Genomic DNA, 22,908 nt, shown 5'->3' on the forward strand with positions numbered 1-22,908 from the left:
GAATTGAAAGGCAATTGTCGGGCAGATACAGCCTGTTGTAAACCTGAAAGCTTTGTAACCTCAAGTATTCAATGAAATGAAAATTTTTGACCATTTCCTGTGTTTTGCTCTCTTACGAATCTGTTATGGAAGTATTTCATACTAGGGGCATCTTTTATGACTTACGTCAATAAAAGATATCAAGCGTAATAATAACTAGGATAGCTATTCTCAGCAAATGAAAACCAGAGAAGCTTGAGTACAATCTTTGAGCCAATCTCTTCAATCAAATTATTTTCTTTTAAAGTCAAGTTTTCAGAAAATTTTATCCCTAGCGGAGTTTAGAATTTGCTCCTGCAATCGTCAAATCCTCAGCAAAATATTTTTCACTCATTCTAAAAGGGTCAATACCTGAAATTTTCTTCAAGTTCCTTGAGTTTTATCTTCGGCGAAGATCATGCATTTTCAATCATTCTTGGCAAAGAATGACTTATTCACCTTGTGAAATCGATCAAAGTTGGTCATTTCTTCAATCGTTTCAATGAATTTTCCTTTCATTTAAAAAATATATGTCCGCCAATGGCTCCGCGATTTGGAGTTTGGTCTTTTCTTTCACCATTTGAAAGATTTTTAAAAGTTGTTTTCGCCAATGGCTCCGCGATTTGGAGTTTGGTCTTTTCTTTCACCATTTGAAAGATTTTAAAAGCTGTTTTTGCCAATGGCTCCGCGATTTGGAGTTTGGCCATTTCTTTCACCATTTGAAAGATTTTTAAAAGCTATTTTTGCCAATGGCTCCGCGATTTGGAGTTTGGTCATTTCTTTCACCATTTGAAAGATTTTAAAAGCTGTTTTTGCCAATGGCTCCGCGATTTGGAGTTTGGCCATTTCTTTCACCATTTGAAAGATTTTTAAAAGCTATTTTTGCCAATGGCTCCGCGATTTGGAGTTTGGTCATTTCTTTCACCATTTGAAAGATTTTAAAAGTTGTTTTCGCCAATGGCTCCGCGATTTGGAGTTTGGTCATTTCTTTCACCATTTGAAAGATTTTAAAAGATGTTTTTGCCAATGGCTCCGCGATTTGGAGTTTGGTCATTTCTCTCATCATTTGAAAGATTTTATTTCAAGGTATTCAAGTCCATTTTCACATGGCATTCCAAGTCCGTTTTCACACGGCATTCAAGGTATTCAAGTCCGTTTTCACACGGCATTCAAAGTCATTTAAGTCCATTTTCACATGGCATTCTAAGTCCGTTTTCACACGGCATTCAAATCATTCCAAGTCCGTTTCCACGCGGCATTCAAGTCCGTTTCTACACGGCATTCAAATCCATTTTCTCTCCAAATTTCAAGATCATTTACAATCAAATCTGTCATTTAATGTTTTGCAAGAGAGGCTATCTCATCAATATGTACTGAGTTAAGAGTTGGAGAGAGGCTATCTCACCAGCGTTTGCAGAGTCAGAGTCTGGTGAAAGGCTATTTCACCATGTATCTTGTGGATATCATTTTCAAAATTCAAAAAAATCATAAATTTTAAACTCTTTAATCTTGGGCCAGTCAAAATGTGTTGTCAGTTCAGCTTTGACATTCGCGCGACAAGCACGCTCTGCCAAAGAGGGGCATCTGTAGACACCCCATTTTGACCGTGCCCTAATCCCTTCAGTTTGAGCAAAACCTCATCAAATCAATAAGGTAGAATCCCAAATTCCACCCTTAGCTAAGTTAGGGTTTCATCTAGGTCCCTGCAACATTTCGTCAGAATCCGAGCGCGTTTGCCTAGCAAACGATACCAGGAGAAGTCGTAGTGTAAAGCAGAAGAGGGGGGTGTGTTTATCCTGAGAGGGGGGCGATTTTATTCTGAAATGATGTATTTTTTATCCGAATAGGACGCGCAAAATCGCGCGCCCATCAAGTGGAGTGCCAATATCAAGTCTCAAAAATGTCTTTAAATACTGTTTTTTTATCTCATTTTATAAAAAGAGGGAAAAAAGGATTTTTCGCAGAGAGAAAGAACGAGAGATTTTCTTCCCTTGTTTCCGATCATCCTCTCCGGCAACACCGTCGAAGTTCCGATCAAGAAAATTTGCTTGTTTTTCTCTTTCTCATCTTCCACTGCATCTCTTGATCTCTCTTTGCTTCTTTCTCAGAAATTCAAATCCTCGTTTCTTGTTCTCCGGCTGAGCTCCGGTTAGTTCTGATCACCTCCGGTTGGTATTTTCCTCATTTTTACTCATAGTTTATATCCTCATCTTCATTTTCACCTTTAAACCCTAGTTAAGGTCCCTAGAATTCCTAGATCTGCTATGTTTTATACATCTGTACCCTAGAAATCCTAAATCTGCTCTGTTTTACCTATTCGTACCCTAAAAAAATCCTAGATCTACTTTTTCTTATACCTAAAACCCTTTCCTACAACTAGAAATCCTAGATCTACTTTTAAAATCCCTTTTTCTCCGACGATCTTTGATTTCTCCGGTCATTTTTCCGGCAAGCCTTCGATCAACCTTACTTTCTAAACTCGTTTTCTACTTCGATCGAGCGTTAAATCCTAAATCAACATTTTGAGGTTTAGAAATTTCAGATTTATTAGATCTGTAGAATTTTAGTTGGAATATATCTTTTGTTTGTTGGATTGGATTTTCTTGCGCGCCGTTTTAGTTCTACATCTTCAAATTGTGGCTTAAATAGTCATCAGCGCAAGCAGATACTACTAGAATTCCAGATCGGATCTTCATTTGTTTGTAATAAGAAACTTTAAATTCAGGTATTATTCTCTTCTTTGGTACAGAATGATTTTATAATTACTGATTCATAGTTTAAATCTTTAGAATTTACATAATTATAGCCATATTATAGATTATCTTTTACCTAGAAATGCTCGGTTCATAAATTCTGATTTTTCTTAAGTTATATGTTTGATTTCATAATATTCTTAAATTCTAAAATATTTGATCTATGAGCTGAATATCTAGAGAATTAGTATAATCACTTTTATCTTAATGATTTCTCTCAAGGATGATAGTATTAATTAAACTGGTACCTCTATTTGACAGCATTTAATTTGCAAACTTGCGTCCTAAAATTATTGAACATGCTTTGAATTAGAATTAGTCTATGAATTAATAAAGATATTACTTGTTAAGAGAGATGTGTTCAAAAGCTTTGTTAAAATGCAGAGAGGGATAATACAAAGATTTCAATTTTGTAATATTTCTAAGTTAATCATTTATTTTTACTCCGATTGTAATCCGAAATTCAGTAGTTTTACGTGTCTAGTATTTAATTTCTTATCGAGTATATTTGAGCTATTTTGCTAATACTTTGAATCAGTAATTATAATTTTCCTATAAAACCAATTGAATTAGTGTTTTAATGTGTTATATGACATAGAGCTCAATAAGAGTTGTAGGTTTAATATCCCTGTTGTAGAAATGATTTTAATTAAAACTTGTTTTATTTTTTTGAAAAGGTGGATTCTATTAGCTTATTCTATCCAGAGTATTATCTGTTTCATCACGATTTTATTTTTATTTTTGAAAAATTCTAGACTCTGATTTAAGAGTTATGTAGAATGTACAAAACAATTAAGATTAGAAATGGCTGAAATATACATTATTTGGTTTCAATGAAAGTATTTTACTTGAATTTTTCTAAATGATGTGGATGTAAGAAGGTTTTACAAACAAAGAGCTTCTGATATATATTGTTTGGATTCTATTATTGAGTTATATTGCTTTCATAAAAAAAAAATAAAAAAAAAAGTCTTTTAAGAAGAGAATTATAGCATTTCAAGAGAATTCTATGTTCTTTAGTTAGGTAATGCTTGTGTGTGAAGCAATTTAGTAAGAATCTTATTTTGTTTGTGTTTAGTTGTCTGCTTTTATAAAGCCTTCGAATCTTAAAGTATTTAAATCGATGGATGTTTCACTTAATTTGAGTGGTGGTATTGAATATGTTTGCATTGTTTTCATTTAATTAGTATGATTTAGCTTTGATAAAATTTTGAAGAAGAAGCAGAATAGTCAATTTTGGTATCACATTGTTGAATGAATGCTCTAAAGCATATGATAATTTCATATTGGTAATGATAACATTTGTCTAGAATATTCCTTGGTCTGTCAATCTATTAGACATATAATTTTTTTTTGTAAATCTAAAAATGATTTGGAGTTGATAGGGTATTTCATTGGTTGGTTCTAATGATTATTTGTAGTGTGTCATTTAGTGGTCTTAGGATTTGTCAAGTAATTTCCATTTTAAATTATTATATCTTTATATTATTGTTTATTTTGTGATTTTAGGACAATCCTTATGGTGTTATTAAATGTTTTTGGAATATGAATTTAACAAAATCTTTGATTTTTCTTATTAAATGAAGTTGTAGAATTTATTAAATAAACTAGATACCTGGCCCCATTCTCTTGCCATTTTAACATCTAAATTCTAATTATTTCTAGATACAAGTTATTGAATCATCTTTCAATTTTTTTTTTATCCTTTTCATTCGTTTGGCCTTCAATGTATTGTACCCTTGCACATAGTTATAATTGGTAACTGTTCCAATCATTAATAGTTTCAAAACATGTAGTCCCTTTTTGGATTATAAATATTTCATTATCATGGGAACAATTTACTCGTTTTTTTTAGCTATCAATGACTATTATAATTCTCAATAAATTTTCACAGGCTTATTAAGGAAATAAAGGCAAGCTAATACAGATAGTGTAGTCTGAAATGTTAATTGTTGGACTTTGAGAATTTTACACAGCTTAATTCTATTACCATTCATGTCTATTTACTTTACTTCATATGCCATCTTAATTATCCTTAAGAAAATATGTTAAGCTACGATGATTTAAATGAGTGTTAATGGTATGAAAAGGAACAGCTTAGCATAAGTGAAAGAATTAGATGGTGATGATATTAATGTTTATAATACTTGATTCAGTTGTAGTGTGGAGTAAATATTTTAATGCCCCGATTGAAAATATAAGTCCGGATAATTTGGTTGAATAATTAGTAGTAAAGTCTGCAATTGCTTAGATAAAGGTAATTAATACAAGGAAGTTTGAACTGGAGTAGTATGGGCATATTTATGGAAAACATGTTAGTAACTGTCAAAGAAAATCTAACAGCTGATAGAGTTCAATTAATGATTTACCACATATGTTTGGTTCATAGACTAACTTAAATGTCTTGTTCTGTTATTTTTGTTCAGTTTGTTATTGTTTACTTATGATCAAAAGAAATATTGTAATTGTGTCTAAATAGTTGAATGAATACATTAGTAAGTTGATAGTTTATTGTCAGGAAAATTGTTTTGCTCATTTCTGTATGATTGGTCATTCTAATGGAATATGCCGTTGAGTTCCATCTAGTGCCCATCTAGTGCCCATCCAATGCCCATCCAGCGCCCATCCAGTGCCCACCCAGTGCTCATCCAGTGCCCATCCAATGCCCACCCAGTGCTCATCCAGTGCCCATCCAATGCCCATCCAGTGCCCATCCAATGCCCACCCAGTGCTCATCCAGTGCCCATCCAATGCCCATCCAGCGCCCATCCAGTGCCCATCCAGCGCCCATCCAGTGCCCATCTAGTGCTCATCCAGTGCTCATCTAGTGCTCATCCAGTGCTCATCCAGTGCCTAACTTAAACAGTCTAGTGCCTAACTACTACATAACCAATGCCTAACCAGTCCAATGCTTATCCAACCCATGTATCCTTATGAATAATAGTAGCCCTTATTTTGTTTTCTGAGCATGATAAAGTTCATAACAGCTTTCATTTTGTTGGTTGAATATGATAAAAGCCTATAGCAGCCATGTATAGCATCCCATTCTCTTTCTCCATTTTAGGAAGACTTTACAAGTCTTTCAATTTTTTTTCCTTAAAGCATTAGTAACCTTTTATCATTGCAGGGCGATGAAGGCGATAGTCTAAGCCCACCCTTAGAGGGATTTATTGGATTATGATAATACCCTTTCCCTTCTTCTTTCCTCTTATTTAATTTTGAGTTAGATTCTGAAGATAAATGGATTGTTCAGGTAAGATTATATCAAAGTTCATTATACTCATTCATTTTTATTTAAATAAATTGTTAATAGGAAGAAGGAGATCAGATGACTACTCTATTCGATATTATCGACATGGGTACTGTCTGATCTCAAGGAGGGATTAGAAATATTATCATGTGTATATGATATCAGATGATTACTTTGGCATCATCTGATTTCATTGGAGTCCCCGTATTGGGGTTTGTGGTTGGTTTTGAAGTGTTTTGATATTGTTTTTTTACTTTATTAGGCTATCCAGCGGCTGGTCTGGACTAATTAATGTTATTTATCATTTTATGATTGCTATTAGATTGTATATTCTTCTTTGCTTGACACTTGATTTATTTTTAGAATAAAATTTGCGATTATCTGGTAGCCTTTTCTTCTCTTTTTGATAGACTAACACAGTCTTATAGATTTCTGTTAAAATTCTTTAGATATTAGAATTCCCTCTCGTTGCAAGGGCGATGAAGGCGCTAGCCTAAGCCCATCCTTAGGGGACTCGCTTAGTCCAAGTAGCATTCCTCCCATTTATTTAAAGACTTGTCCAAGTCTTTATGGTGTGTATTCCCTAGAAATTAGAAATCCATTCATTGCAAGGGCAATGAAAGAGTTCTCTAAAGCCCTCTCAGGGAGACAGGCTATGTCTCAGACAGAGAAAGTTATATCCTTTAGAGACAAGCTTTGTCTCGTTAGTGAGTCCTTCCTTAGGAGACATGCCGTGTCTCGTCAGCACCTCTCTTGGAGCTTATCTTTTTGTTTAGGAGTCTCGCACAATCTCATTTTTCTTTCTAAACCTCATCTTTGTGCGTCTTTTGGTTTTTGGAAGAACACCTTGCTCGGCTTGGCATCATACCCCTTACCCTATGGGTATTGGGTTGCACATTTGTTGCACCCTAGGGCTAGGTAGCTGTCCGGCCCGGCTGGGTGTTTTACCTAAACCAAATATGCACAAGGTCTCTTTTTCCTTGTTAGCATTTTTCTCTATCCTACCTATATGTCTAAGAGACTTGCCCAGTCTCATTCTATTAGCATCCTCATCTTTGTGCATCATTTGGTTTCGGGAGAACATCCTACTCGGCTTGGCAACATACCCCTTACCCTTATGGGTATTGGGTTGCACATTTGTTGCACCCTATGGCTAGGTAGCTGTCCGGCCCGGCTGGATGTTTTACCTTTGCTAAATATGCACAAGTTCTTCCCTTATTACTTGTGAGTTTTATCTTAGCTTGATAGTCTCACTAGCACCCTTCTTTATCTCTTTTTCTTTTAGGAGACAGGCTTTGTCTCATTAGCACCTCCTTCTTAGAATCCTATTTTCAGAGTCAGTCTTCAGCCTAGGAATCTGTCCTTAGCTAGAGAATCTGTTTTTCTTTCAGAAGTCAGTCCTATCATCATAGGGGTTAGGATTTTATCCAACCTCTCATCAAATCTTGTGTTTTTTTCTATCCGCTCTTGTAAGGTATAGGATGCTGTCCAACCCTTGCAGAGTTGTTATTCTGTTCTTTTCCCTCCGCAAAGCATAGGATGCTGTCCAACCTTTGCGGGATATCAGGAGTCTGTCCTCCCCTTATGATGATAGGATTTGTCCCCCTTGAGTCAAAAACACTTAAAAACAACAAAAACATCTGAAAAACCAAAAATCTCAAAAATCTTGAGTCATTAGGAGTAGTTAGGAAATCTGTTTCGAACTACGTTGGCTTGATCCTCTTCCACGAGGTACGTAGTGCAGCTTGAGATTCTTATCTCAGGTCCAGCCAAACCTTTGTAAATAAATCATTTACCCATTTTAAGAAAAAATACCAAAAATCTTCAAAACCTTGTTTTCAACAAGATCTTCCTCTAGAGTTAGTAGTTTGTCCTAGATAAAGAGTTTTAGAGTTTTGAGTTTGTCTTTGATGTGTTGTGTGGTTTGTTTGTGTTTGTGTTAGAGTTAGGAGTTTGTCCTAGAGTTATAGGAGCGCCTCCGTCCGGTCAGTTGGCGATCCACATCACCAATTGATGACCAGGTCTAAGATGCGATAGATCCTACTGTTTTCCTTAGGATATACAGCCTAGCTACACATAGATTATAGGAACTACCTGCATTAGCTTAGTGCTAACCTGCATTTAGTTAGAACATATAGGGTGTCCTAAAATCTACAATCCATTAGAATTTAAATAATCACACAAGAAGCTTTAAAAACTAGTCTGGTCTTTTAGATCGAGTCTAGGATAGAGGTCTAGATGTCTTAGGCATCATAGCTTAGAATAGGTGCGAAGAACTACGTTGCCTTGATTCTCGTGGAGGCGGGGATACGTAGGCTTCTTTGGATGAACATCAGATCATCTAAAGACTCGGGCCTAGGTATAGATTAGAGTTTTAGGGTTGTATGGTATCGAGTCATTTTCTATGTTTTGCAGTGTTTTCTTACTTTATTGCGCAGACCTTATACTTTTTTGGTATGTCATGCATGTGTTTGTTCATCAGAACTTAGACACCCATTAGGCATGTCACTTATAACCTAGCTATGCTTAGGTGACACATGTTTCTTTTATTTTATCTTGTGTGCCTTTGATTTCATCTCCGAGACATGCATGATTAGATAGACGTCTTCTCGGAGATATTCATTCCCATTTCATATGATTTTCTCCCAAAGCTCTTCAAAATTATTAAGTAAATGGCATAAGAGACCAGGTGTTTGCACTTGGGCGGATGAGGTGCTCTTTAGACCTTCCGAATTCGTAACCAGGCACGAACCTTATTTTATATCTCTGGTTACCCGTTGCAACAGAGCATAGTATGGGATCCAAGGCCCATTTGCCTTTTTCCTTGGATGGCGACTCTTCTTTGTTTAAGGTACGCCTCGAATCTGGGCTAGTCCCCGAATCGAGAGGTATCTCACCTTTTGTATCGCCACTCATGCTGTGAGAGGCATTATTCTTTCGAGAGTTCCTTGGTAGAGCTCTCCATTCATGTGGATGATCCATAGAGACGGTTAGCGCGTGGGGGCACGTCCCTCACCGCACCCTCTCTCGGATCGGGGTCCACACCATCCAGGATAAAAGCTCTATCCATAATATTCTATAATTCACAAAATACCCCTAATTCAACAATTAACTCTTTGGGTATTCCAAATGCGTCCCACGATGTGTATACACTAAAGGAAGTACGTAAATATTTTTTCTCGCATCAAATGCGACAAATCTAGTCCATCCGTACAATCTAGTAAATGCGGGACCCTTATCCAAAGAAAATTAATGGGTCATTCGAGTTGTGAGTGTGATAGTTGCAGGGATCCGACGGTCGATCCTGTAGAACCCAATAATGGGCCCCACTGCGATTCTACCCCGTAGTTAACAATTACAATCACATTGGATTAGTGGCCTCCATCGAGACGTAACCCTGAAGATGACTGTCAAATCATCTTACCCCTAATCACATCTAATATGTGCAAGTCTTTTCTCCATTCTTCATCTACTGACTTGGGTCCTACAGGGGGTGGACAACTACTTCCCCCTGGATCCACTCGTGGTATACCTTTCAGTCAACCAGTTCAGGCCCACAAATGCATTTGCAAAATCATTTCAAAAACATGTTTTAATAAAACATTTGATAAACCATTTATCAAATCTGCTTGGCCAAGCTATTTTATAGGCTTACTGCTCTGACCGAAACTATAGATGATATTTCCTTAAATAGGGGTGGAGAATTGTAACAACCCTTAAAAAAAAAAAAAAAAAAAAAAAAAAAAAAAAAAAACTCGGAATTCCGAGAATAATTCTCGGAACTCCGAGAACTACTGGAGATATCTCGGAACTCCGAGAAAATAACCTCGGAATTCCGAGAAATCGGACAGTAGTTTTGGAATCCGGTTTTCGGAACTCCGAGAGCATTTCTCGGAACTCCGAGAATTCTCGGAACTCCGAGAAAATGCCTCGGAACTCCGAGAATGTCGCGGATTGAGAATCCGAGAGTTTCCAAACTCTCTATGAAGTGCCGATTTCCGTCCTTTTTGGGTGAGTTAACACCAAAACAAACCCTAAAAAGATTCATGACTATATATATACACTATCATAACCTAATGTTCTTCATAAATCAAAACCCTAAAACCTAAGGAGAGTAAGAAAAGGAGAATTCAAGGAAAGGGAGAAGAAGGAAGGGCTTTCAACTCCAAGATCCATCAAGCTTCATTCAATTCTCTCAATTCAAGTAATCAATCACATCAATCAAACCAATCCATTCAAAGGCAAAGGCAAGATTTCGGATTATGTTTTGTAATCTACACTATAACTAGAATTCTTGAAAGTTTAGATAAAACCTCTTATGATTTTGTTTCTTATTCCTGAATCCAAATCATGATTTTTCATTGAAAACCAAAACCCTATAATGGAGATGATTAAAGGCCATAATTTCATATACCCTTGATACCATCTCACTCGTACCCGAAAAGGGACGAGAAGGTCAAAGAACCACGTGAACTCCTCGTACAAAAACAGTGCGAAAGGTATCCTCGTACAAAAACAGTGCGAAGGTTATAATTCTACATGGGTATCATTGTGTATAGGAATTAATGGGGAAGGAAAGGGAAGAGCATAGACTCTAATGATTTCATAACAGTAGTTTCTAACGATTCTAGAGCAATAGTCTCTAATGAATTTCACATTGAACAAAGTGTTCTACCCTACCAATTGCATGAAAAACCCATATTCTGAAGATTTATTCAAATTACTTGAATTCCCTTATATTATTGATTCACATTAAAAGCCAAATATCATATTCTTGTTTCGTACTGCAAATTCCTTGATATCCTCTAACATGAGATGATTATATATTTAAATCTTTCAATTGTCTTAGTTAAGTTTTATTACACTGCATAACTGTTATTCTTGCATCCTGACTCTTAAAATTGTTCTACAGACTTTAACGGTGATAACCTGGAAAACCAGCAAATCGATCAAAACGAAGGAGCATTTGCTGATGAACAGACCTAGGCAAAAAGGGATGGGGAGAGATGTTAGAGTTTAGATTGTTATTTTCTTTTCTTTTAGTTTTCTTTTAAAAAGTCCTTTGGACTTAGAGATATTATTTGGTAAATTTGTGGATGTTATTATTAAAGGTTAATGGAATAAAATTTATCTTCCCTTATTTCTGTCTCTATTTCATTAAATAAATGATTTGTTTTTAACTAAGACTTCCGCTGTATGAAAGAATGAATGTGTTTTGTGCCTCTTTTATTTTTTTGAGAGGCGTAGCAATCCGGATTTTCGGGGCTCGTTTGCTCTGTTTTATAAAGAGCTAGGCTCAGAATTGCCTCAAAATTTAGCCTGAGAATCCGGGTCGTTACAAGAATTCCATGTCGGGTATCCCTATTAGCCTGGCGGGTTTGTCCAAGACTCCAGTACTACCCTCTGATGACCCATAGAAGGACCATAGTTAGATAGACCAAGAATCTAGGCCAGGCTCACAGACTAATATGATCCCTCGGGTCTATGGACATGTAAAGGGTCATGTCTGGTAGAATAGCTTTACAAACTCCTGTCCACAGACTATTATAGTATGATCATGTTCAGTGCGCAATCCCTATTGTCGCACCCACTCTTCTTGCTTAGGGTCCACTACTTAAGTGACTAAGATAAGCCACTCCACGTGCTCCACGTGCATGCAGTCAAGACTGGTGCTGGTTGTGTATAGGAGGAAATATCCAATCTTAACTCCAACCAGGAACCTTTAAGGTCTGCAAAGAACTGGGATACCATATCTCCCTGCTTCCTAGGATCAGTGAATCCTTGAGCACGCTATTCCTACTTTGCTACCTAAGGACGAATATGTGGCGAATAGCAAGCACATCACACATATTCAATCATATATTACCCATTAGATGTCATGAAATTAAACTTTTATTAATATTAATATGATAAGATATACGAAATGTACTGGCTTTTAGGGCACTTACTCTAACACTCTTGCCATCTTATTTATCCTTGATGGGACCATTCAACAAGTGTAACTGAAATAAAGGAAAGAATTACACTGAATTGTACTGTAAATCTCACATAACTTAACTTTTTACACGTACAAAAGAACAAGTGGCAATTTTGAAAATTGGATAGTAATTTGAGGTACCAAAAGTGAGTTTCAACATGGTATCATAAGCTTTGACAATGTGTGATGCAATGCTTCCTAAGGTCTATGACAACGAAACTAACTTGGTCTTGCCATGGTGCCTCATATATGAATTTGGGCATGAGATATTTTGTCGATATTAAGTAGAGCAATTGGTCATTTTCATCACAAACAATGGAAGGATGTTCATGGAAGCAATCAAACTCAACCAAGAATCAAACTAATCTTATATCAACCAACATTTCTTTATATATGTTACTGAGTAACATTAGCAATAGAGAATGAAACAAATTATAGATAAGTTTGAAGCAAAAAGGAAAAAAATTCATTAAGGGCCATTTGGATACGTGGATTTTAGAATTAAGGTTTTTAGTTTGAAAACAGCGTAAAAGAGGGTTCATGTTCAAGCTACTGTATGCTGCCTTGGCAGCGTTTCTTAGATTTTAAGTAAGAAAACCAGGTTTTAGAAATATTATGATGGGCTGGTTTTCTTACTTGAAATCCAAGAAACGCTGTCAGGACAGCATGCAACAGCTTGGTCATGGACCATCTTTTACACTATTTTCAAACTAAAAACCTGGATTATAAAATCCGTATATCCAAACTTGCTACGAATATTGTGGTGGCGGTAACAGATGAGCATAGTGAAGAGGTTGGAGACGTTCTAATAGTTCCCACAAGTAATCACATTTCTCACGATGAATGGATTCTAGATTTAGGATGCTCTGTTCATGTATGCTCTAGGAAAGAATATTTTGAGATGTTCCAGGAGACAAGGGCAGGGGCAGGTGTAGTGTCTTTGAGTTACGAGACTACTTGTAACGTCACGGGAGTTGGGATGGTGAAAATCATGATGTCTGATGGAGTGGTTCGTACCTTGGGTGGTGTGACGTATGCCCCAAAGATGCGAAAGAATCTAGTGTCACTTGGTTGGTTGGACTCTAGGGGTTGCAGGTTTTTAGTTGAAAATCACAAGCGGCTGTATGGTTGTGATGAAGGGCGAGAAGTGTGGGGGGGTTATAATGTATGGTTGAGGACACAATCACTAGTATTCCTAAGATCTTGATGATTAGTTGGAAACGGAGTGGTAGCGCATGCACGCGTAGGGTCTCATTCGCACTTGGCATAGAGACGAGTTTCTAGGTTACAAATGATGGTGAGAAGGTGACAGTCTCTACATTGGGGAGGATGGATCGAGATCCCTCTCCATGGTTGACTAGGTGAGTTAACGGGTTAACAAAGTTGATTGAATCAAGAGGAGTCAACGGGTCTCATTCGCAGTTGTACACATGTGCATTTGTAGTGTTGACTGAATCAAGAGGAGTCAGAGCTAAGATGATTCGAGGGTGTGTAGATGGTATTTCAGAAGGCCAATGGTTTTTTTCATTGACAATGGGCAGATGACGACATCAACGAAAAATCTTCAAGTGGCTAGAAAATAAGCCAAGGTGGAGATTGTTGGAAAAGTTGCCTTATTTTCCACCGCAAGGGCTACTTCGGTGGGTTGGTAGAAAGCGTAAAATGGCAAGAGCCTTGGGGTCTATTTGGCTACCTCAAGGAGAGAGAGAGAGAGAGAGAGAGAGAGAGAGAGAGAGAGAGGGATTCTTCATTGGGTTTCTCTTTGGGTTCCACTTTGGGTTTCTTCTCGGGTTATGTCTCTTGGTAATCTTCTCGGGGTTTTCTCTCTGGTTTCTCTTGGTGTACAGTCCTGCTTTGGAGAAGCAAAGGAAACGGTTGTAGATTTGTGGGTTTAGATTTAACCCATTGTATCCTTGTATATTGGATTTTTGATAGTGGAAGATCGTGTTTCTCGTCCGTGGATGTAGGCTTGGCCGAACCACATAAATCTTGTTGTTCATCTTGTGGCTTATGTTTATTTTACTTTTCGTTAATTTGTGCACAATGGGATCGGATTTTCAAGGCCGATTTTCTCAACACTAAAATTTCTCAAGAAATAATTAGCATTAGTGACGCAATTTACCAAGCGTATCCGCAACCTGAAAATCTTGGGCATCGGCCCAAGGTTGATATATCTCCTCCAACGATGAATTCCTTCAACAGAGCGGCCAGAAGGATGACTGCCACGAGGGTGACAAAGATGACATATATTTGAGTAGAAGCCATTAGAGCTTATGTTGTTTAACATTGAAAAGCTTGTATGCAAAGGAGATCAATGGGGTCTATTTATATATTCACGTACAACCACCCAACAAACGACCTAAGAGAAGCCCTATTTGCCGTCTAAGGGAGGCATTGACATAAAAAGGGCATGATGATAAATGCACCCCTGTTTTTCCTCGGCCACCCTCTTTTAGTGTTTTTGCGACATTTTTTTCGTAGTTATAAAATTACTCCTACAGATCCATCGTAAAAGGGTAGATCCATTCCCCTCCCCCGACACACACACCCCAAAAAAAGGAATAGCAATACAAATTGAATAAATGGTGGTGATACGTGCGTAATTCCCCAGAGATGAAATATGGGCTGAAGTCGGCTAAATTCGAGGATAGCCTTGCCTCCTTTTGGCTAAATTCGAGGATAGCCTTCCCTCCTTAACAATTCTTTTGGAATTCAACTTCTTGGATTCTCCATCCAAGATATCTCTTTCATTTAAATATTTAAAATCTAGTTACAAGTTACAATAACCTCTCCTCTCCACCACACACAAGTAAGACGCATCACACAATAACTACATGGTAGCTGCTCTCTACAATAACTACTCCCCTTTCAACCACATAAATAAGACACCCCATATTAGTAGTTATTCTCTACAATAACTACTCTCTTTTAAATAACACAACAACTACTTAACTTATAAATGACACATCATTTAATTAACTATCTATTTAATAAAATACAAACACATGATGCCATATGTGTCCTATGCATGCACGTATCAGGTGTTAAGAAATCCAGTTAACTCCAGCAGGAGTGAATAGATTGGCATTAGAGATTTTCAATTTTTTACCGCCTTAAGCCCTGTTGCCGTCGTAGAATTTTTCCTCTTTGTTTTATATTCTATAATCCCATGATTGTCTCAATTGTGGCTTTGTCTTTCTAATAGGAATTTTGGTATGAAGACCATGCCAATGAAATAAAAATCTATTTTCTCTCTATAATTTTTGTTTGGTAATTAAATACTAAGTGCATAATTAAACTACGATCTCCTTGTTTGACCAGGTCAAGAAGAACCACCTCGAGAACAACCATGTCTCTTTTCAAAAGAAAAGGAACCCGTGAACGCCCTTAAATCCATGAAGACAGTTAAATCTCATCTCCCATCACCTACTCTGAGAAGAAATCATTTGAAGACGAGGAACCATTGTGAACAAATCACAAGAAGTTGAAGAAAAGCCAGAGAACTAGGAAGTTCAGAAGATGATAGACCTCCTTGATGTAACCTATAAGCATAGGTGCTATGGTTGTTTGGGAATAAAGCTTTCAACCCGTTGAATATCAAAACCCATATGTGTATTAAAGCTTTGTATGGACCGAACATTGGGATGTTCTATGACAACAGCCCATCCCACGCATTCCTGGTATAAAAAACAGAGCAAAAGAAAACCTGTTCAAGACAGGTAAAACCCTCTGCCACTGTAGCCTCAATCTGTTGCATATTGGAAGCTGTAAAATTATAAGAATATTTCACTAATTTCTGAAAAATTTAAAATAGAGCTTAAGGTGTGCCTATATTGAGCACATACATGATAAACATAGAAAGAGATCGAGCAGACTATGGAAAGATATAATGATGGAATATTCGAATCTAATCTACTTAATTAAATCTAGCTGCCTATTCTAGTGGGTTGCCTCATTAACCAACTTGCCTAATCTCCCACAAGAAGATCTAACGGTGAGATCTACAACCTAATCCAACGGTGGATCTCACATATTCTAACATGCCCACTGAAATGTATATGGATTGAAAATCGATATACGTTTGATTACAATAAAAATCCCAAATATGAAAAATAAAATCCTCCACTTGAAATTCCCATAAGAAAATAGAATCCTTTGATTTGAGCACACTGGCGAATTTTGATGATGAATATCCCTTGATGTTATAATATCCCGATGTTGTTGATGAAACGCCGCTTGTTGATATGTCGCCAAGAGGGCTTATAAAAGCCAATGGATCATAGATCATAGCCTCCATAGACTAGAGAAGACTCAAGCCTCGATGGGCGAATAAGAATGGGTCACTATGGACCAATGCCGGAATAGGCAAGAAATGGGTCACTCTGGACCAATGCTGGAATGGACATGAAAAGGGTCACTATAGACCAAAGCCGGAATGGGCACGAAATGGGTCACTATGGACCAATTCCGAACCATGGACAAATGCCGGAATGGGCAACCAAGAAGAGAAAAAATTGAGAGAAAAAATAACAAAGAGATAGGGCGGCAATTATCGGCAATGTTGAAAAAGGCGTGACAGTATCAAGACTTGTGAATTTTTATTCAAGGGGTGTGAATATCAAATTTGGGGCATAAAATGAAGAGGGGGAATGAATTAAAAGATTGGAATGTGAAATACCAAAAGAAAATACTTGAATTTGAATGAAATGAATGTGGATTTCAAATTTGAGGTGGAAGTTAAATGAAAGACATGGGAGAGGGTGGTTTGAGTAAAATAATGGGAATTCTAATTCTCACCATTTTCTATATTTATCTTAACGCGAGAAAACCACTGCCAAGTCCCTTTTTTTTGGGCAATATCTGATGGCCTTAAACCAGAAACATGAACCCACTACCGGGAAAGAAAAAGAGCTTGTCTTCCACACGAACAACACATGTGAAGCCAAGCCGGTAAGGAAGTGGTTTTAGAACTTTGACGAAATAGTAGTGGGCTTGAAGATGACTATAATGGTGATGAAATAAAAACAAGCTTGTGGAGGTGATTGTGATGGGGTTATTGGCAGCCTGGCGGACGGCTAGATTGGCCGTCCGCCGGAGGACAGGATCACCGGTGTTGCAAGCAGAACTTAGGTCGTTTGGATCTAGTGCTTTGATACCATGTAAAATTATAAGAATATTTCACTAATTTTTGAATAATTTACAATAGAGCTCAAGGTGTGCTTATATTGAACACATACATGATAAACATAGAAAGAGATCAAGCAGACTATGGAAAGAGATAATGATGGAATATTCTAATCTAATCTACTTACTAATCTAGCTGAGCACATACATGAAATCTAGCTGCCTATTCTAGTGGGTTGCCTCATTAACCAACTTGCCTAATCTCCCACAAGAAGATCTAACGGTGAGATCTACACCTAATCCAACGGTGGATCTCATAAATCCCACCTTTGTGATTTGTATCAATCATCTGTGGTTTTACACTGGATCATTAAGAGCTTCAAGTTCACTTAAGCTTTCTTCCCAGGCTGGCTTTTCCATGCTATTAGAAGCATGGATCCTTGATCAATAATCGAAATTAGGAAGCTGATCTCGAAGTGCATCAGATTCATAGTCATGGATCTCCTTTTATCTCCCTTGTTTTCTTATGCTTCATCTGAGTTGTTAGTCACTCCTCTATTATGTTCCTAAGATTGGGTGGTTTTGTAATCTTGAATGTTTTATCTTTCTCTTAATCTAATAAACCGGTAGGCATCCCATTAAACCAAAACTGATGTAAAAAAATGTCATGAAACTTTATTCATCATTCGTAAGACCATCTGCACAATTTGAATTCTTCATCTTTAACTTGATGTTCTAATCTTTGTGAAAAATATTATCACTCTTCAAGGTTTCAACTTGATCCTTTTCTTTTATGAAACTATGATAAACTTCATCAAGAAGTAGCAAATGGGTAGAAAATGATTAGTGACTCATACAGTAATTTCTTTCTCGCTGCCAAAGGAACTGTTTTTGAGTAGGCCTAGTGAAAAAATATCTCCAACGTTTGGAGAGAGAGAGAGAGAGAGAGAGAGAGAGAGAGAGAGAGATGTAACCCAATTGTTTCTGATGTAACCCAATTATTTCTTTGAAAAATTACAATGGGGGCATGGCAAATATATCAATCCCCCAACTAAAATTGGTTACAAATAATGAATCTTAACAAATGAGACATATAATTTAATGGAATAAAAGAAAAACAAGTTAATGATCATTGATTACAAAAGAATGAGGCCCTATGTAGAAACAAAATTTAAGTTTATGAATGATATTCCCATATTAAGCCATGACCATCAGTGTGAATTCAACTATTGCCACCATGACTACTTGCAATCCACATGTTACAATACAATTTGCCAAGCTAGGCGTCTTAGCTCCTGATGCCGGAGCTTGCAGGGCCGATTGCACATTGATAGTTAGCTTTTGGCCCTTCACAAAGTGCTGGCCTATTCCATATATGTACCACTTCTCTACTGGGGTTTCAAATGTAATTACCTCATTTCTGGTGGCCGCGACAGCCTCTTTCGCCAGTCGCCCTGTGAAGATGTTGTAATTTCCAATTGGGTATTTTAAAACTGCAAAGGAATTCATTTGTAAGCATTTAAATATGAAAAAAATATGTTCCTAATTTGGATTTTCAAAGAGAAAAAGAAAATAATATTTCCCAACCTAAGGCACAATTTATTTTAGACTATCTTCAACTCTTCACATGCATTTTGGTTTCACCAAAGGTGCGACAAATGGGAAGAGCCATTCCACTTTGTTCCAAAAAAAGAGAAAATAAGGGCATTTAAAAGAATATTTGTAGAAATAGGAGGAACCGGCCCGGGTTATCTTTCCATGAAATTGCAAAGCAAATCCCCCAAAAATGGATTATCTTTGTCTTTTTTCCCTCTATATTACTATTTCAAAAAAAGAGAGAGAAAAAGTTAGACACCTAGTTTATCTCCCACCCAGAAATCCAAGCCCTTGGCCCAAGCTTCTTAATCAAAGCCAAGTGTCCACCACCCTTGCCCGTCTCCCGCTATGAATTCCGTTGCCAGAGCGACCCCCGGAAGTACGGTCATGGCAATGGCAAGAATTATATATATTTGCATTTAAGCCATTGAAGATGCTTCAATTAACTTATGAAGAATGAAGAAGGAGGGTGAATGGAAAGTACCTCTACAGGGTTTATTTATAATCCTTTGTTTTTTTTATTTAGACCCCATCATAATCCAATCAGAAAACGAGCATCTGCTGGCCGTTTAAAGAAAAGAAGAAGAAGATTAAGAAAGATAATAGTATTTATGGCATAGGTTCACCACCCCATGTGTATTGTTACTTAGTCAATGAATCTGACTCGAATGATTCTAGACGGCTAGACCCTTGATCAAGGATGATTGATAAGGAGATTTTATATATTTTCAAATAGAGAGCTGCTAGCAGAACTGAATTTCGATTAGAAAATAAAGATGAAATCCGATGTTGTGAGACATGCACAAGAAAACAAGAAAGTGAGTTGGAATTCACAAGAGAAAAATACATTGGAAATAACCAAATTGTTGTTCAATATCACTTTTGTCTTTATATTCCAATTAAACGAAATCCTATTTTGCAAATGTTTCATTTCAAAAAAATAATGTGAAGCCCACTTCATGTCATGATTAGGGGTGTAAATGGATCGAATTCGAATTGGATATGGCTATATCCGAATTCGATTACAGTATACACTATTCGAATCCGGATTCGAATTCGAATTTGACGGATATTTAATATCTATTACCGAATTCGTATCCGTTGGATATTTTTCGAATTCGGATATTATCCGTATCCGTTTATTCGGTAAATTCGAACATTTTATTACAGCACTTTATCTTTCTTCTCTTTCTTACTCCTCGAATAAATTTTCTAAACCCTAAAACCAAACCTCTACATTATCTTCACAAAATTAACTCTCAAACCCTAAAATATATGAGATCATCTTCTTCCTTTTAAAACAAAGTCAGAGAGAGAGAGGCGGTAGGGATGGATGATGGTGTTGGTAGTGGTCTTTGGTTTTTTTTTTTTATAATATATATGATGAAATGGGTTTGGGCTATTTTGAACAGGGGAAGTGGGAGTGCTGATTGTGGAAGATAGAGAGAAATGAGGATGGAGATGGGGATTGGGTTAGAGATGGAGGTAACTGGCGGTGATGGAGGTGGCTGTGAGAAGGTGGTGAGGGGCGGCGGCGGATTTTGGTGGGATTTGAGGCACCAAGGAATGCTGAAGTTGATGTCTCAGCCTCCTCCTTTCTCCTCTCTCTTGCTTATCCTTGCAAACCTTAGAAGTCCCATCTTTTAATTGCATTTTGGGTTTTTATATAACCCTAAGTTGGAAAATTGATCCGAGCCGTCCATTTGCCATCAATGACTATAGCCTTTTTGGTCTAGAATGCTCTAGAAACTATGACATCTTCTTTCAATGACCATCATCCATTTGTCTCTTTCATCCTACAACCCACATTTGTTGCTTCATAAAGAAGCCATGTCAAACTCCAAGAATGGCCTTAAAATGAGAGATTACTTCATTTCCTACCCAAAACACTTTTTGTTTCTGTTTTTTTTCTAAAAAGAAAATTCACTTTTCTTTTAGAAACAAAAGATAGTGTGTCATTACTAAAAATAAATATTAATGATATTATTAATAATAAATAAAAAGGATTTACTTCTCGGATTCGGATGTTAAACGGATCGGATATACCATTTACCAGATTCACATCCGCTAAGAGCCGGATATCTCATAAACGGATTCGGATAATATCCGCTTGAAACGGATGCGGATAATATTCGCTTTAAACGGATTCGAATGCGGACGGTAATCGAATTTTCAAATATCCATTTACACCCCTAGTCATGATTCAAACAGTTCATTTGTTTGGCCACAACTTAAATAGGTTGTACCTATCGATAATTTCCATAGGATGGTCCTTACCCACAGATTTCTAAAGGTTTCTATAATGTGCAGTCCCTCTACAGATCGGAGGGTTAGCATCAGCCTATGGAGATGATTTTCTTGGTACAACCTATTTACGTTGTGGCCCAACAAGTGAACAGTTTGGATCATCCTATGAAGTGGGCCCACAATAATTTTTGAAAAATACTTAACACTCTTTGCCTGCCTCGATCTTGTAAATGAGACCCTCTTTGCCTTGACATTTCAGTCCGTTTTTAACCATTCCACTCCTTTGACCCATATCCGGCGGGTAAGCCAGCTCTAATGGAAAATAATTTTAAAAACAATAAAAGACGATTTCCTTCTTCACCTTCCCCAGTTGTATTTCCTACTAAAATGTAATTATTTACTTCTAAAGACTTCTTTTTGGGGCATACGAGGACTTCCCACATGGTCACTGGTCCTAGAAACAGATATCTAATCGCCACAAATGATAAATCCTTCTGAAGGCTTCTAATTATTTAGGGAAAATTACATATAGATCCCCTGTGGTTTGGTCATATTCCGTTTTAGACCCTGAGGTTTCGAAGTCATCAAACACACCCCCTGTGGTTTCTGACACTTTTAAGTAGACCCCCTCTGTTAACGATCCGTTAGTTAAATCCGACGGAATGACTAAAAGTTACCATAGTTAATGTTTTTATGACGGAAATACCCTTGCCCATCGTTCCAAAGCAGTAAAAGCCCTTCCCTTCTTCGTTTCAAACGTTATTTCCTCCCCTCTTTACAAAACATTAGGGTTTTGCCATTCGTTTGCAAAATCAAGGGGATTTCCATCCGGAGGCTTTGGGTTCTTCTTCCAAGGGATTAGGGTTTTGTTATTTCTCCAATTAGCAGATGGCATGAAGTGGATCATTGAATGGGTTTTCAAGAGCTTCAAGTAAAATCCATGGTTACTCCATTACGACATGTCATTGCGGACAACCAGCTCCAATCAGAACCTCATGGACAAGTTCTAATTTTGGGAGGAGATTTCTTGGCTGTTCGGGTTATGAGGTGAGTTGGTTGTGGTTAATTGTAATTTTTTTGGGTCTTTGGTTTCTGGTAACTTGTTTTTTTGGGTTTTTCAGATTAATGCCGCATGTAAATTCTTCGAATGGATTGATCCGCCGATTTGTGCTCGAGGAAGTGCTGTTGTGGCTAGGGTGATGGAGACCCAGAAGAAATTACAGTTGGAGGTTGCAAGATTGGAGGCGGAAGTGGCGGTATATCGTGGGAGGGAGAAATTGTTCTGAACATTAATAGGCATTTCCTGTGGTGGAACTTTACTGTTTGCTGTGTTGTTATTCTTTGTTGTTTATGTGAAAGGGAGTGGGAATGGGAGAAACATGTACCTCCCATGAAAATTTGATGAATCTTAAGACAATATTTTGGATGGATTGTAGAAATTGGTGAATGTGTAAGACAATATTTTGGATGGATTGTAATCTGCATCAATGTTTTTTGAGGAATTGTAGTAATTTTCGATGTATGATGTTAAGGCCCTATCCTATTTTTGCTAATGAAATGTTAATGTTTGTTGTCTAAGTGCATTTTTCTTTAACCTATAATTCCTTCTACCAACAATAACTGAGTGCAAGTGAAAATCATGATCTTTAAGATGTCTTTAAGCTGTTTGATTTTGTGACATCTTAAATGACAGATAGATGCTAGAGGGTTGGTCAAATGTGTATACATAAACATCCACCTAAACCCAACCATGTGGGTTTAGGTGGGTTTTGATTAATCAGCCCCAATTGTTGTTATTGTTGCCCAGTGGATCCATGTCCTATGCGGAGGGGAGATCTCACAAAATCAAACAGCTTAAAGACATCTTAAATGACAGGAAGATGATAGAGGGTTGGTCAAATGTGTATGCATAAACATCCACCTAAACCCAACCATGTGGATTC

The 22,908-nt window shown here is 37.2% G+C and overlaps 1 protein-coding gene across 1 annotated transcript in view; it reads left to right on the plus strand.

Moving 5' to 3' along the window:
* The window catches only part of LOC143887978 (uncharacterized), a 30,269-nt gene extending 8,018 nt beyond the window's left edge, over window positions 1–22,251 (plus strand). The window contains exon 6 of the mRNA XM_077392238.1: window positions 22,087–22,251. Coding sequence (XP_077248353.1) covers window positions 22,087–22,251 — 165 coding nt within the window. The remainder of the gene's footprint in view (window positions 1–22,086) is intronic.
* The last annotated feature ends 657 nt before the right edge of the window (window positions 22,252–22,908 follow it).

The sequence above is a fragment of the Tasmannia lanceolata genome, unplaced genomic scaffold, assembly GCF_043159265.1.
Source record: "Tasmannia lanceolata isolate RefF3 unplaced genomic scaffold, GAP_Taslan_0.1 ptg000012l, whole genome shotgun sequence".
NCBI lineage: Eukaryota > Viridiplantae > Streptophyta > Magnoliopsida > Canellales > Winteraceae > Tasmannia > Tasmannia lanceolata.